Source organism: Scyliorhinus torazame, chromosome 30 (genome assembly GCF_047496885.1).
Source record: "Scyliorhinus torazame isolate Kashiwa2021f chromosome 30, sScyTor2.1, whole genome shotgun sequence".
NCBI classification, from domain to species: Eukaryota; Metazoa; Chordata; class Chondrichthyes; order Carcharhiniformes; family Scyliorhinidae; genus Scyliorhinus; species Scyliorhinus torazame.
This window is the reverse complement of record NC_092736.1, coordinates 32,681,090-32,695,740: the sequence shown is the minus strand read 5'-3', so window position 1 is coordinate 32,695,740 and position 14,651 is coordinate 32,681,090. Positions and strand designations below refer to the sequence as shown.

The 14,651-nt window shown below is 55.9% G+C and overlaps 1 protein-coding gene across 3 annotated transcripts in view; it reads left to right on the top strand.

Annotated features, from left to right (window-relative positions):
- Nucleotides 1-243: 243 nt before the first annotated feature.
- Nucleotides 244-14,651, top strand: part of ice2 (interactor of little elongator complex ELL subunit 2) — a 129,518-nt gene continuing 115,110 nt past the window's right edge. The window contains exons 1-5 of one of the 3 annotated variants that reach the window (XM_072493097.1): nucleotides 244-286; nucleotides 4,238-4,342; nucleotides 6,352-6,628; nucleotides 10,995-11,114; nucleotides 13,997-14,131. In XM_072493097.1, coding sequence (XP_072349198.1) covers nucleotides 273-286; nucleotides 4,238-4,342; nucleotides 6,352-6,628; nucleotides 10,995-11,114; nucleotides 13,997-14,131 — 651 coding nt within the window. In that variant the 5' untranslated portion in view covers nucleotides 244-272. Of the gene's footprint in view, nucleotides 287-374; nucleotides 394-4,237; nucleotides 4,343-6,351; nucleotides 6,629-10,994; nucleotides 11,115-13,996; nucleotides 14,132-14,651 lie in introns of those variants that run through there. The other 2 variants (XM_072493098.1, XM_072493099.1) reach the window with 2 other exon arrangements.

Genomic DNA, 14,651 nt, shown 5'->3' with positions numbered 1-14,651 from the left:
AGAGATTGTTGTATCTCAGAGATTGTTGTGTCTCAGTGACTGTTGTCCCTCAGAGATTGTTGTATCTCAGTGACTGTTGTCCCTCAGAGATTGTTGTATCTCAGAGATTGTTGTATCTCAGTGACTGTTGTCCCTCAGAGATTGTTGTATCTCAGAGATTGTTGTGTCTCAGAGGTTGTTGTATCTCAGAGATTGTTGTGTCTCAGAGATTGTCTGTCGGTTGGGGGCGGGCCGGTTTCCCGGGCAACGCGGCTGCGCGCGGCGGGAACAAGATGGCGCTGAGCTGGTCAGAGCCGCGGGGAGAGAGAGCGGGGGCCCGGGGGGGGGGGACGTTTGAGGGTCGGGCGGCGGGAGTCTGAGGAACGGCCAGTATCACCCCCCCCCCCGGGATCGGTGATTGGGGATTTAATATTGTTCCTGAGAGACCCGGGGGGGAGGGGACGTTCTGGGGGTGCGTGCCCCGGGCCGGGATGGGGGTGCGTGGCCCGGGCCGGGTTGGGGGTCCGTGCCCCGGGCCGGGATGGGGGTGCGTGGCCCGGGCCGGGTTGGGGGTCCGTGCCCGGGCGGGGATGGGGGTGCGTGCCCGGGCGGGGATGGGGGTGCGTGCCCGGGCCGGGTTGGGGGTGCGTGCCCGGGCCGGGTTGGGGGTGCGTGCCCGGGCCGGGTTGGGGGTGCGTGCCCGGGCGGGGATGGGGGTGCGTGCCCGGGCCGGGTTGGGGGTGCGTGCCCGGGCCGGGATGGGGGTGCGTGCCCGGGCCGGGTTGGGGGTCCGTGCCCGGGCGGGGATGGGGGTGCGTGCCCGGGCCGGGTTGGGGGTGCGTGCCCGGGCCGGGATGGGGGTGCGTGCCCGGGCCGGGTTGGGGGTGCGTGCCCGGGCCGGGTTGGGGGTGCGTGCCCGGGCGGGGATGGGGGTGCGTGCCCGGGCGGGGATGGGGGTGCGTGCCCGGGCGGGGATGGGGGTGCGTGCCCGGGCGGGGATGGGGGTGCGTGCCCGGGCCGGGTTCGGGGGGTGCGTGGCCCGGGCAGGGATGGGGGTGCGTGCCCGGGCGGGGATGGGGGTGCGTGCCCGGGCCGGGTTGGGGGTGCGTGCCCGGGGCGGGGATGGGGGTGCGTGCCCGGGCCGGGTTGTGGGTGCGTGCCCGGGGCGGGGATGGGGGTGCGTGCCCGGGCGGGGATGGGGGTGCGTGCCCGGGCGGGGATGGGGGTGCGTGCCCGGGCCGAGTTGGGGGTGCGTGCCCGGGCCGGGTTGGGGGTGCGTGCCCGGGCCGAGTTGGGGGTGCGTGTCCGGGCCGGGTTGGGGGTGCGTGCCCGGGCCGGGTTGGGGGTGCGTGCCCGGGCCGGGTAGGGGGTGCGTGCCCGGGCCGGGTTGTGGGTGCGTGCCCGGGCGGGGATGGGGGTGCGTGCCTGGGCGGGGATGGGGGTGCGTGCCCGGGCGGGGATGGGGGTGCGGGGATGGGGGTGCGTGCCCCGGGCCGGGTTGGGGGTGCGTGCCCGGGCCGGGTTGGGGGTGCGTGCCCGGGCCGGGTTGGGGGTGCGTGCCCGGGCGGGGATGGGGGTGCGTGCCCGGGCCGGGTTGGGGGTGCGTGCCCGGGCCGGGTTGGGGGTGCGTGCCCCTGGCGGGGATGGGGGTGCGTGCCCCGGGCCGGGTTGGGGGTGCGTGCCCCGGGCCGGGATGGGGGTGCGTGGCCCGGGCCGGTTTGGGGGTGCGTGGCCCGGGCCGGGTTGGGGGTGCGTGCCCGGGCCGGGTTGGGGGTGCGTGCCACGGGCGGGGATGGGGGTGCGTGCCCGGGCCGGGTTGGGGGTGCGTGCCCGGGCCGGGATGGGGGTCCGTGCCCGGGCGGGGATGGGGGTGCGTGCCCGGGCCGGGTTGGGGGTGCGTGCCCGGGTTGGGGGTGCGTGCCCGGGCCGGGATGGGGGTGCGTGCCCGGGCCGGGTTGGGGGTGCGTGCCCGGGCCGGGTTGGGGGTGCGTGCCCGGGCCGAGTTGGGGGTGCGTGCCCGGGCCGAGTTGGGGGTGCGTGCCCGGGCCGGGTTGGGGGTGCGTGCCCCGGGCGGGGATGGGGGTGCGTGCCCGGGCCGGGTTGGGGGTGCGTGCCCCGGGCGGGGATGGTGGTGCGTGCCCGGGCGGGGATGGGGGTGCGTGCCCGGGCCGGGTTGGGGGTGCGTGCCCTGGGCGGGGATGGGGGTCCGTGCCCGGGCCGGGTTGGGGGTGCGTGCCCGGGCCGGGTTGGAGGTGCGTGCCCGGGCCGGGTTGGGGGTGCGTGCCCGGGCGGGGATGGGGGTGCGTGCCCGGGCGGGGATGGGGGTGCGTGCCCGGGCCGGGTTGGGGGTGCGTGCCCGGGCGGGGATGGGGGTGCGTGCCCGGGCGGGGATGGGGGTGCGTGCCCGGGCCGGGATGGGGGTGCGTGCCCGGGCCGGGTTGGGGGTGCGTGCCCGGGCCGGGTTGGGGGTGCGTGCCCGGGCCGGGTTGGGGGTGCGTGCCCGGGCCGGGTTGGGGGTGCGTGCCCCGGGCCGGGTTGGGGGTGCGTGCCCCGGGCGGGGATGGGGGTCCGTGCCCGGGCCGGGTTGGGGGTGCGTGCCCGGGCCGGGTTGGGGGTGCGTGCCCGGGCCGGGTTGGGGGTGCGTGCCCGGGCGGGGATGGGGGTCCGTGCCCGGGCGGGGATGGGGGTGCGTGCCCGGGCCGGGTTGGGGGTGCGTGCCCCGGGCGGGGATGGGGGTGCGTGCCCGGGCCGGGTTGGGGGTGCGTGCCCGGGCCGGGTTGGGGGTGCGTGCCCGGGCCGGGTTGGGGGTGCGTGCCCGGGCCGGGTTGGGGGTGCGTGCCCGGGCCGAGTTGGGGGTGCGTGCCCGGGCGGGGATGGGGGTGCGTGCCCGGGCCGGGTTGGGGGTGCGTGCCCGGGCGGGGATGGGGGTGCGTGCCCGGGCCGGGTTGGGGGTGCGTGCCCGGGCCGGGTTGGGGGTGCGTGCCCGGGCCGGGTTGGGGGTGCGTGCCCGGGCCGGGTTGGGGGTGCGTGCCCGGGCCGGGTTGGGGGTGCGTGCCCGGGCGGGGATGGGGGTGCGGGGATGGGGGTGCATGCCCGGGCCGGGTTGGGGGTGCGTGCCCGGGCGGGGATGGGGGTGCGGGGATGGGGGTGCGTGCACGGGCCGGGTTGGGGGTGCGTGCCCGGGCCGGGTTGGGGGTGCGTGCCCGGGCCGGGTTGGGGGTGCGTGCCCGGGCCGGGTTGGGGGTGCGTGCCCAGGCCGGGTTGGGGGTGCGTGCCCGGGCCGGGTTGGGGGTGCGTGCCCGGGCCGGGTTGGGGGTGCGTGCCCAGGCCGGGTTGGGGGTGCGTGCCCGGGCCGGGTTGGGGGTGCGTGCCCGGGCCGGGTTGGGGGTGCGTGCCCGGGCCGGGTTGGGGGTGCGTGCCCGGGCGGGGATGGGGGTGCGTGGCCCGGGCGGGGATGGGGGTGCGTGGCCCGGGCGGGGATGGGGGTGCGTGGCCCGGGCGGGGATGGGGGTGCGTGGCCCGGGCGGGGATGGGGGTGCGTGGCCCGGGCGGGGATGGGGGTGCGTGCCCCGGGCGGGGATGGGGGTGCGTGGCCCGGGCGGGGATGGGGGTGCGTGGCCCGGGCGGGGATGGGGGTGCGTGGCCCGGGCGGGGATGGGGGTGCGTGGCCCGGGCGGGGATGGGGGTGCGTGGCCCGGGCGGGGGTGGGGGTGCGTGCCCGGGCGGTGGTGGGGGTGCGTGCCCCGGGCGGGGATGGGGGTGCGTGCCCCGGGCGGGGATGGGGGTGCGTGCCCGGGCGGGGATGGGGGTGCGTGCCCGGGCCGGGTTGGGGGTGCGTGCCCGGGCCGGGTTGGGGGTGCGTGCCAGGGCCGGGTTGGGGGGGTGTGCCCGGGCCGGGATGGGGGTGCCTGGTGAGGAGGGCAGCCTGTGAGGAAAGAATGGTGCGTGTGGCGTGAGCGGAGATGAGGGGCCATTGTGGGTGCCGCAGAGTGGAGAAGAGGGATTGTCCTAAGGGGGGGAAGAAGCTGAGGTGGCAGTGGCGGGTTTGAGAAGGGGTTGCCCCCGGGGTGGGTGGGTGAGGTGGTGTTCTGGGTGTGCGCCGGTGGTGGGTGGGGGTGGGGAGGGTGGCAGGTGTTGAGGAGCTGCCCTGGGGGATGTGGGGGTTGCTCTGTTTGAAGAATGACTCACCGCCTACGTGTGGCCCTGGAAGGCGCCATGTGATTACCGCTGAAACTGACGGCACCTTTTTCTTTCCCAGGGATGTTGAGCCCAGAAATGGGATTCATGAGTTCTTCACCCATCAGATGTACGCTCGCTTCTCCATGGCCCCCACCTTCTCTGAATTATACGCCATAGTCAGCAGGTAATGGAATCCTCCCCATCCTCCGACCTGATAACTCCGCAGGCTGCACTCAGCCTTCATCTCTGTCTTTTTCTTCTTTTAAATAAATTTAGAGTATCCAACTATTTTTTTTCCAATTAAGGGGCAATTTAGCGTAGCCAATTCACCTACGCTGCACGTCGTTTCGGTTGTGGGGGTGAGACCCACGCAAACACTGGGTGACTGTGCAATCTCCACACGGACAGTGACCCAGGGCCGGCATCGAACCTGGGTCCTCGGTGGCACGAGGCAGCAGTGCTAACCACTGCGCCACCGTGCCGCCCCCGACACCTCCGTCCTTTCAAGTGTAAAGTGAATTGCCCAATGTGTTATTTTTCCGCACTCAATTGGGGACATTCTGATCTGAAGTATTGTAAATTGAAAAACCAATGGGAGGGGCATGAAGAGCCTGAACAGCATCAGAGAATAATCAAAGGTTAATGGAATGCTGTATTTTATAACTCCAGGACTAGAATACAATGGGTAGGATTCCTGGAATGTGCAAATCTCTCTCATTAGACTACACTGACGCAGAACAGTGAACAGTTCTGGACGCATGTATCTTCGAGAGCCTGTATCAGGCTGGAAGGTGGTCAGCATTGGTTTACTAGAACAATACCTGGACGCAAAGGGTTAAATTATGGGGAAAGATTACGCAAACTACAGTTGTACTCCCTGGAATTTAAAAGGTTATCACGAGATTTGGTCAGCAATTTCAAGATATTGATGTCAACATCTTCTTTCTCGACTCTGGGTTCGCTATTCTCGGACTCTAAAATCTAATGCCAAAGCTCTCAAGGATGTAATAACTCAGTCATTCTAAACTTCCCAAGTGCTAGGCGTTTGCAACTCTCTTTCGCAAATGGCATTTGGTGCTCGGTTAATTGTTAATTTTAAATTCTGTCAGCTAAAAGTATTAAGGAGTATCGGGCAATAGTTGGTATGTGGAGTTGTGTCATAGATCAGGCATGATTTCATTGAATCGTGGAATAGAGCATGTCACTGATCCTCGTTGGACATAATCAGGCAGGGAGCAGCAGTAGCGCCATTGAGCTGGTACTGGTTGACATTACTATTTAATCACCAGTCAGGTTGCCCATGGAAAATGTAATTCTGTGTCAATGGTTTAAAAATTGAGCTTCTTCCAAACTTTACTTTGAAAATCTCTGCCAGGTTCGTTCCAGTGATTCCAGCTAAAAGAGGTGGATTGGCCATGCTAAATTGCCCCTTTGTGTCCATAGAGTCGTGGAGCTCTACAGCCCATCGCTTCTGCGCCGGTCAGAAACACCCAAATACCTATTCTAATCTCATTTTCCAGCACTTGGCCCCATAGCCTTGGCATCACAAGTGCATAACTAAATATTTCTTAAATGTTATGTGGGTCTCTGCCTCCACTACCCTTTCAGACAGTGGGTTCCAGTCACCACCACCCTCTAGGTGAAAAGGGTAGAGTTACGCGGATAGGACGGGGAAGTTGGGCCTTTGTAGGGTGCTCTTTCGGAAGGTCAGTGCCGACCCCATGGGCCAGATAGTCTCCTCCTGCACTGATTCTATTTCTTGTCCTGCTTGCACTCTGTCTGCAGATGAAGCATGAGTGTTGGCCATTTATTCCGTATGTTGATTCGACTGTCGTTGACTTGTTGACCTGATCCTTGCTTACCTACCGAGGGAAAATGTAATTCTGAGAAGGAAAGGTGTCAGACATCACTGTCAGGTGTTTTCAAAATTTTGTTATATTGTCAGCTTGTGTCAGTTGAAGGCAGCCTCGCCTCTGGGTCCGACGTTTCCGAGTGCTCCATGGGGCACCCGGTCTGGGCTGACACTGCGCTTCATTTGTGACCCACCCATAATTACTCAGGAATAGCAAGTTGTACAAAGTTGACCACAGTGTGGAACTGGAGCCGCGGGCATTCAGACCAGGTCAGGACCGCAGATTTGCTTCTCCGAGGAATATCCATTTGGTTGTGACAATGATTTTGAATTCCTGCCAGGCAAAGCGTGGAAAACAGCGAGACGCCCATCCCACCTGAAACGCAGCAGACTCCTGAGCCGAGCATCGAGCCCAAACCCCCTACTCTGGTCGATCAGATCAGCAAAGATTCAGTCGGATTGTTTCCACTCCCTGAACCCAGGATGCCTTATCCCCGTTTCTCCTCTCTCAGTGAGAGGGACCAAAGGAACTATGTGCAGTTCATGGAAAAGTGTAGGAATTTCCAAAAGTCTGGACGCGTATCGGCGAGAAGGACAGAGTATCTCGCTCAGTATTCTGTGAGTAAACCCAGCAACATTTGCAATGTACTTGTTAATTTTGAAAGTCGTCAGAATTCTAAGAGTTGTGGGTTTAGTTACAATCCAGACGTCGGGGCTCTTTCCCACATACTTTTGGGGGGTTGATTTCTTTCCAAGAAATAATCAAGCAATATTGTTTTTTTTTATATAAACAAAAAGTGCCCAATTCTTTTTTTTTTCCAATTATGAGGCCATTTATAATAATCTTTATTGTCACAAATAGGCTTACATTAACACTGCACTGAAAATCTCTTAGTCGCCACATTCCGCACCTGTTCGGGTACACGGGGAGAATTCAGAATGTCCAAATTACCTAACAAGCACGTCTTTCAGGGCTTGTGGGAGGAAACCGGAGCACCCGGAGGAAACCCACGCAGACACTGAACGTGCGGACTCCACACAGATAGTGACCCAAGCTGGGAATCGAACCTGGGACCCTGGAGCTGTGAAGCAGCAGTGCTCCCTATTGTGCTACCATGCTGCTGACAATTCATTTTAAAAAATAAATTTAGAGTACCCAATTCATTTTTCCAATTAAGGGCAATTTAGTGTTGCCAATCGACGTACCCTGCACATCTTTGAGTTGTGGGGATGAGACCCATGCAGACACTGGGAGAATGTGCAAACTCCATACGGACAGTGACCCAGGGCCGGGATTGAACCCGGGCCCTCAGCACCGTGAGGCAGCAGTGCTAACCACTGCACCACCCTGCTGCCCCATGCAGTATTGTTAAATAACTTGTAGCTATTAATCTTTCAAATGAGCCTTCACCCTCCACCCTATCAGCATATACTTTTATTCCTTTCTCACTCATGAACTTCCTCTTAAAACAGCTGTAGAGACAAACATAAATAGAAGCAGGTGTAGACCATTCAGCCCTTCAAACCTGCTCCGCCTTATGATCATCGTTGATCAGCAGAGCTTCCTCAAATCAACCTTCTTGATGCAAACATCCATTGATCTCAGCCTTGACCATTCTCAATGACTGAACACCTACAGCCCTCTGGGGTAGGAAATTCCAAAGATTCACCACCCTCTTGAGTGATCAAATTCGTCCACATCTGGCCCAAAGTGACCAACCCTTTATTCTGACACTGAGGCCCATGCTCTAGATTCCCTAGCTGGGGAAAAGATCCTCCCAGCGTCCCGCGGGGCCTGTACTGAGGCCCCAACATTTTACAATTTACAGCAGTGAATCAGATGAGGGGAACAAAGGCTTTGGTAGGTAAATTTACCAATGGCACAAAGATCGGTCGGAATGTACGTTGTGAAGAAGACATAAGGCGGTTGCAGACGGATATCAATAGGTTGAGTGAGTAAAGCAAAAATCTGGCATTTGGAATGGAACAAAGTTGTTCACTTTGGCAGGAAGAATAAAAAGGCAGAGTATTACTTAAAATGGGGAGTGGCTGCAGAATTCCAAGGTGCAGAGGGATCTGGGTGTTCTTGTGCATGAGTGACCAAAGGTTAGTAAGCAGATGCAGCAGTAATTAAGGAGGCTAAAAGATGCTGTCCTTTTTTCCCAGAGGATAAAAGTAAGAATGTTACTCTTCAGTTACACAGGGCATGAGTGAGACTGCATCTCGAATTCAGTGTGAAGTTTTGTTCTCCTTGAAGGGAGGATGTAAAGGCATTGGAACCGGTTCAGATGCAGTTTACTAGATTGATACCTGGAATGGGCAGGTTGCCTTATGAGGAACAATTGGATAGACTGGGCTGGACTTTAGAAGAGTGAGGGGTGATTTGATTGAAGTTTATAAGAGCCTAAATGGTCTTGACAATGTGGACGAGGAAAGGATGTTTCGTCTTGTGGGTGAGTCCAGAACTAGGGCACACTGTTTTAAAATTAGGGGTCACCCTTTTTGGACAGAGATGAGGAGAAATGTTTTTTCAGAGGGTGGAAACTCTTTGGAACTCTTTGCCGCAGAAGCCTATGGAGGCCAATCACTGAGTGTCTTTAAGACAGAGATAGATTGGTTCTTGATAATAACAGGATCAGGGGTTATGGGGAGAAGGCAGGAGAATGAGGATGAAAAACATATTAGCCATGATTGAATGTTGGAGCAGACTCAATGGGCCGAATGGCTTAATTCTGCTCTTATGTCTTGTGGTCCTATTTAATTTTTTTAGGGGAGAGGTAGATAGATGCTTCTGGATAACAGCACATTTCCCTAAGTATTTCACCTGCTATGTATTTGTCCACTCACTTTATCCTATCTGTAACCCTTTGCAGTCTCCTGGCCACTTGCTTTTCCACCTAACTTTGCATTGTGAGCAACTTTGGAGTGAATGACATTCGTAATTTAAAAAAAAAATGAATTTAGAGTATCCAATTTATTTTTCAAATTAAGGGGCAATTTACCCCTGATTTAATTTGGCCAATCCACCTGCCCTGCACATCCTTTGGGTTGTGGGGGTGAGACCCACACAGACACGGGGAGAATGTGCAAACCCCACATGGATAGTGACTCGGGACCGGACCTGGGACCTCGGCACCGTGAAGCTGCAGTGCTAACCACTGTGCCACCGTGCTGCCTGCGACACTCATAATCATAATAATCTATTATTGTCACAAGTCTGCTTACATTAACACTGCAATGAAGTTACTGTGAAAATCCCCTTGTCGCCACACTCCGGCGCCTGCTCGGGTACACGGAGGGAGAATTCAGAATGTCCAATTCACCTAAACAAGCACGTCTTTCGGGACTTGTGGGAGGAAACCCACGCAGACACGGGGAGAAAGTGCAGACTCCGCACAGGCAGTGACCCAAGCGGGAATTGAACCTGGGACCCTGACGCTGTGAAGCAGCACTGTTAACCACTGTGCTACCTTGCCATATCCCTTATCTGCGCCATTGATCTAGTTTATAAATCGGTGAGATGCCAGCATTGATCCTTGCAGTACTCCACCAACCAGCCAACCCCAGAATGATACATTCCCCCAATGCCCTGCTTTCTGCCCATGAGCCAATCCCTCATCCACGTGAATAAAAAAAATCATATCAGCTTAATTTACACGTTATTGAGTTCCGAGTCTATCTGAAGATTCAAATCCTCCATGACATGGTGGCGGCACAGTGGTTAGCACTGCTGCCTCACTGCGCCAGGGACCCGGGTTTAATTCTGACATAGAACATACAGTGCAGAAGGAGGCCATTCGGCCCATCGAGTCTGCACCGACCCACTTAAGCCCTCACTTTCACCCTATCCCCGTAACCCAACAACCCATCTAATCTTTTTTTGGTCACGAAGGGCAATTTATCATGGCCAATCCACCTAACCTGCACATCTTTGGACTGTGGGAGGAAACCGGAGCACCCGGGGGAAACCCACGCAGACACGGGGAGAACGTGCAGACTCCGCACAGACAGTGACCCAGCGGGGAATCGAACCTGGGACCCTGGCGCTGTGAAGCCACAGTGCTATCCACTTGTGCTACCGTGCTGCCCAACAAATCATATGACCTTGGGTGACTGTGTGGAGTTTCCTCGTTCTCCCTGTATCTGTGTGGGTTTCCTCTGGGTGCTCTGGTTTCCTGCCATAGTCCAAAGTGTACAGGTTACGTGGATTGGCCATGAAAAATTGCCCCTTGGTGTCCAAAGATGTGCAGGTTAGGTGGGGTTACGGGGATAGGGTGGGGGAGTGTGCCTAGGTGGGGTGCTCTTTCGGAGGGTCGGTGCAGACTCGATGGCTGAATGGCCTCCTTCTGCACTGTAGGTATTCTATAGTTCTATTACTATATTAACATATGGGGCTGGTTTAGCACAGTGGGCTAAACAGCTGGCTTGTAGTGCAGAACAAGACCAGCAGCGCTGGTTCAATTCCCGTACCGGCCTCCCCGAACAGGCGCCGGAATGTGGCGACTAGGGGCTTTTCACAGTAACTTCATTGAAGCCTACTTGTGACAATAAGCTATTATTATTATTGTTGCGTGCACTTCTGTATCTCTGGTCCTGTATCTCTGTATCCCTTTTGCTTGCGACTACAGCTAATGTTCGGAGCTTGAAAACTCCTCCAGCCAAAGTTTTCTGCCCGTCGTTCCTGGCAGCAACCACAACCACACTGATTATGTATCTTCAACTTTATTGTAATGGAGATTTATGTAATGGAGCTAAAGTAAGGTCGGGGGACGTTCAGGTGGAGGCTGATGGGACTTGACGGGACCAGGAGGACCTGTTTCTGAGCTTAACGGTTATATATTTTCCCACTGCTGTTCCACCTCTCCAGCTCCATCCGCCCCCATTAACTCCCTTCCCAATCTCATTCTCCTTCCAGTCAATACTTCACGTGATTTACCGAGTCTCTGGTTAGTAACATTTGAAATTGTGTGGGGGTCTGTTACAGGAGCTGAAGTATGCCGTCTGGAAAGAAACCCTGGACTTTATGAAATATCTGCAGAATGTGGCGAGGATGTGCGCTGAGGATTACAACGTCATCAGTCCTGGCGCTGTCTCCTATGTTGAGGTAACGCACCCAGGTTAACAATCCGGCAACTACTGAACTACCCATACAGGCTTGGGTATGGAAATGCCCAATGTCTGATTTTTGTTTTCAATTTAATAATCTTGAGCCCCGGATTAATAAGTCTGGCCTGGAGCACATGCTTGATTCAATTCTTTGTTCTTTTTTGTTCACTGATCGATTTAATCCCTGTCTGGATTGGTTCGAAAGGGTCCTGTGTAAAATCAGTCCAGCGATTTGTCATGGCAATAATCCTCTATTGAAAACTGAAGCAAATTTTTCATTTCATAATTCTGCCGTGCTTTTGCCTTCTATAATTCTAATGCCTTGATCTGTTAAAATTCACCATTTTTCTAACTCACATCTGTACTTGGAAAGCCTTTTGATATTAAGCCTTGATAGCGCCTGAAATTTTTCTTACTTCTTACTTTCTTACTTCCTGTTTCTTGATCGATCTTGTTCTTTTTGATGGTCCTCCAAGTGCTTATTGTTGTCAATGGTCCTTCATCCCTGGGTTACTGTCTCCAAGACATTGTCCCAGAAATAGCCTGTCAGGGTTTTCAGTTCATGGAGCTCTCACCTCACAGCCAAAAGATCAGCGGTTCCAGTCCCACTCCAGGTCTGCAGCATAAAAATCCAGGTTGACATTGCAGTGCTGTGCTGACGGAGTGTTGCACTGTCCGAGATGCTATTTTCAGATGTGGTATAAAACTAACGTTTGCTTGTTGAGGTGAATGTAACAAAATCTCCTGGCACTAATCTGGGAGCTGCTGCTCCTCCCATTTACCAACACTTAAAGCATATTAACGCTTCATTCATTTCCTGTTTGTGGGACCTTTCTGTGCACAAATTGGCTGCTGCATTTGCCCACATAACAACAATGACTAGACTCCAGACGCCATTCATAACGGGAGGTGTTCAGATCAGAGGTCAGCCAAGGCTCTTAGTTGAAGGGTGGGAGGCTGCTCCTGATATTCGTGTTGAACGATATGGAAAGGTCTGGGTCTGTGCAAAGGTTAAACCAGTGAGACAAAGGTTGCTCAGGGTCACAGATGTGGCTAGTTCAGCAGTACGGTCTTCCCATTGAGCGGGGAACCACATCTGGTGTAGCAACATGGGATTTGCTCTTTGACTCTGAGCGCCTGTTTGGAGTCCTGTGCAATTGTGTTTACAGGAAGTGACTGTACCACATCCTCTGGCTCCTGGTCATGACTTCTTGCCGTCTGGCTCCTGACCTCACCCTCCGGCTCCACAGCTGGGGTCCCAACCACCCTCTTGCTATGAATCCGGGATAGTGAGGGTTTATAGATTACTATGGAAATGGTGTTTCTTTTGAATTGCGAAGTGGCGCTGGTTTTGATAGGCCTTCCCTGTGTCTAAACTCATTCTTGCCTTTTTGTTTATTCATTTCCTGATGTGGGCATCCCCAACTAGGCCCAGTATTTATTACCCATCCCTAATTGCCCCTGAGAAGGTGATAGTGAGCTGCCTTCTTGAACCGCTGCGGTCCATGTGGTGTAGGTACACCCACAGTGATTAGGGAGGAAGTTGCAGTATTTTAACCCAGTGACAATGAAGGCGCGGCAAATATATTTCCAAGTCCGGATGGTGAGTGGCTTGAAGGGGAAGTTCCAGGTGGTGGTGTTCCCATGTGCCTTCACCTTTCTAGATGTTGGTGTTCGTGGGTTTGGAAGGTGCTGTCTCAGGAGCCTTTGTGAGTTCCTACAGTGCGTCTTGTAGATAGTACACATGGCCGCTGCTGCGTCAGTGGTGGAGGGATTGAATGTTGCGGAAGGGGCAGCAATCAAGCAGGGCTGCTTTGTCCTGGATGGTGTTGAGCCTCTCGAATGTTGTTGGAACTGCACTCATCCAGGCACGTGGACCGATATTTCTAAAGGTTCTCAAGGTTGCAGCAACAGCAGAGAATTTCAATTGAAATTTAATTTGTCTCATCTCCAGAGGACGCCAAGCAGTGGCTGCAACCTCGATGCCAGAACTGGGCCTTGGTAACTCTGCCAGTACCTGGGTCTGGGAGCAGTCAGAGCAGGGTCCACAGTGTCACGCAGCTGGTGGGGAAGCGAGCCTAGAGGGTCCCGTAGCTGAAGAGCTTTTTGTTGAGCCGCCAACTGGAGATACGCTCCTGGAGGTTTCCCTAAGTCACCGTTTCTTTTAGGGTTTAACCCTAGCCCCACTCTGTCAGTTTGTAGCTCAATGTACATGATTAAACAAGCAGCCATGAAACCACATGATATCGAATTCAGCAGAGTGGAAAACGGCCAGCTAGTTTCACACCCTCCCGATAACCCTGCAGATTTCAGGTGATGGTGGTGCAGTGGTATTGTCACTGGGCGATGCAGACTAATCTTCTGGGGGCAAGAGGCCCACAGCAATATGGTTAACCCTTAACTGCCCCCTGATGTGATGAGGCAAGGCACTCCGTTCAAGGGAAATCCGGATGGGCAATGAATGTCTTCGGGTGGTAAATTCCAAACCTTAAAGGATTGCAATGCACCAAATGGGGCCTAACCGGTGATTTGTTAAGGCTTCACATAACTTCCTTGTCTTTGTATTGAATGCCCCCACTTACAAAACCAAGTATTCCCTATGTTCTGTCACAGGTAGAGCAGTGACATCTTTAACATCGAAAACACAAATCTCAGAGCCACCTACAGGCATTTTAGGTGAATATGATCACGTTGAAATCAGCGGTTGGGGGAGTTTTCGCAGGAGTCTGTGTCCAATGCAGTGAGGTTTTACATAGACGGTTTATACGTGCGTGCATGTGTATTACATCGGAAGACGACACCTGTCAGATTGTTCAGCGTCCACAAGGATTTGCAGACAGTATAATCACCACCTTTGATTCTTACGCTCTCACTTTCCAGGAGGTTTTAACGGCAAGGATTGAAAATGTGAAGACATATCCGGAGCGTTACAGCGTCAGCGAAATAATAAGCATCATGGGAGGGAAATTCATCCCAGACCTCACCCTCCAACTGGAAAAGAAGCTCCTGTGCCTGGTAATCGATAAACTGAACATCTGTTTGTGGTTAATGCTCCTGCTTCTGTCATCAGTCACAGCACTGGGGACTTAATGTAGGTTGAAGAACAAATTTCTCATTCTTAAAGTTCTTCCTTTGGAAGAACAAGGCATAAGGTGACAATCGGCCCTCTACACTGATGGCTCTTCAACTGAATCTGAGCTAATCTGATTCTATTTTATCATTTTTTTTTTAATGAACATTTAATTGAGGTATTTTTGGTACAGTAACAACAACAAAACAAACAATGTAGATGAAACCATAAACAGTGAAAAGCCATTTACCTCTCGTACAGGTCCAACCCTTATTGACCCCCTACTCAAATCTAAACTACCCCCCCCCGTCGACGAACGGCTGCCACCTCCACGCGAACCCTAACAGTGACCCTCAAGGCGAACCTTCTCCTACCCAGCCTCTGGAAACTACCCTGTCCTGAATCCCCCTTAGCGGTAGGAGCGGGAAGGTTTACACCTGTTTACGAAGGAAGTCCCGCACCTGC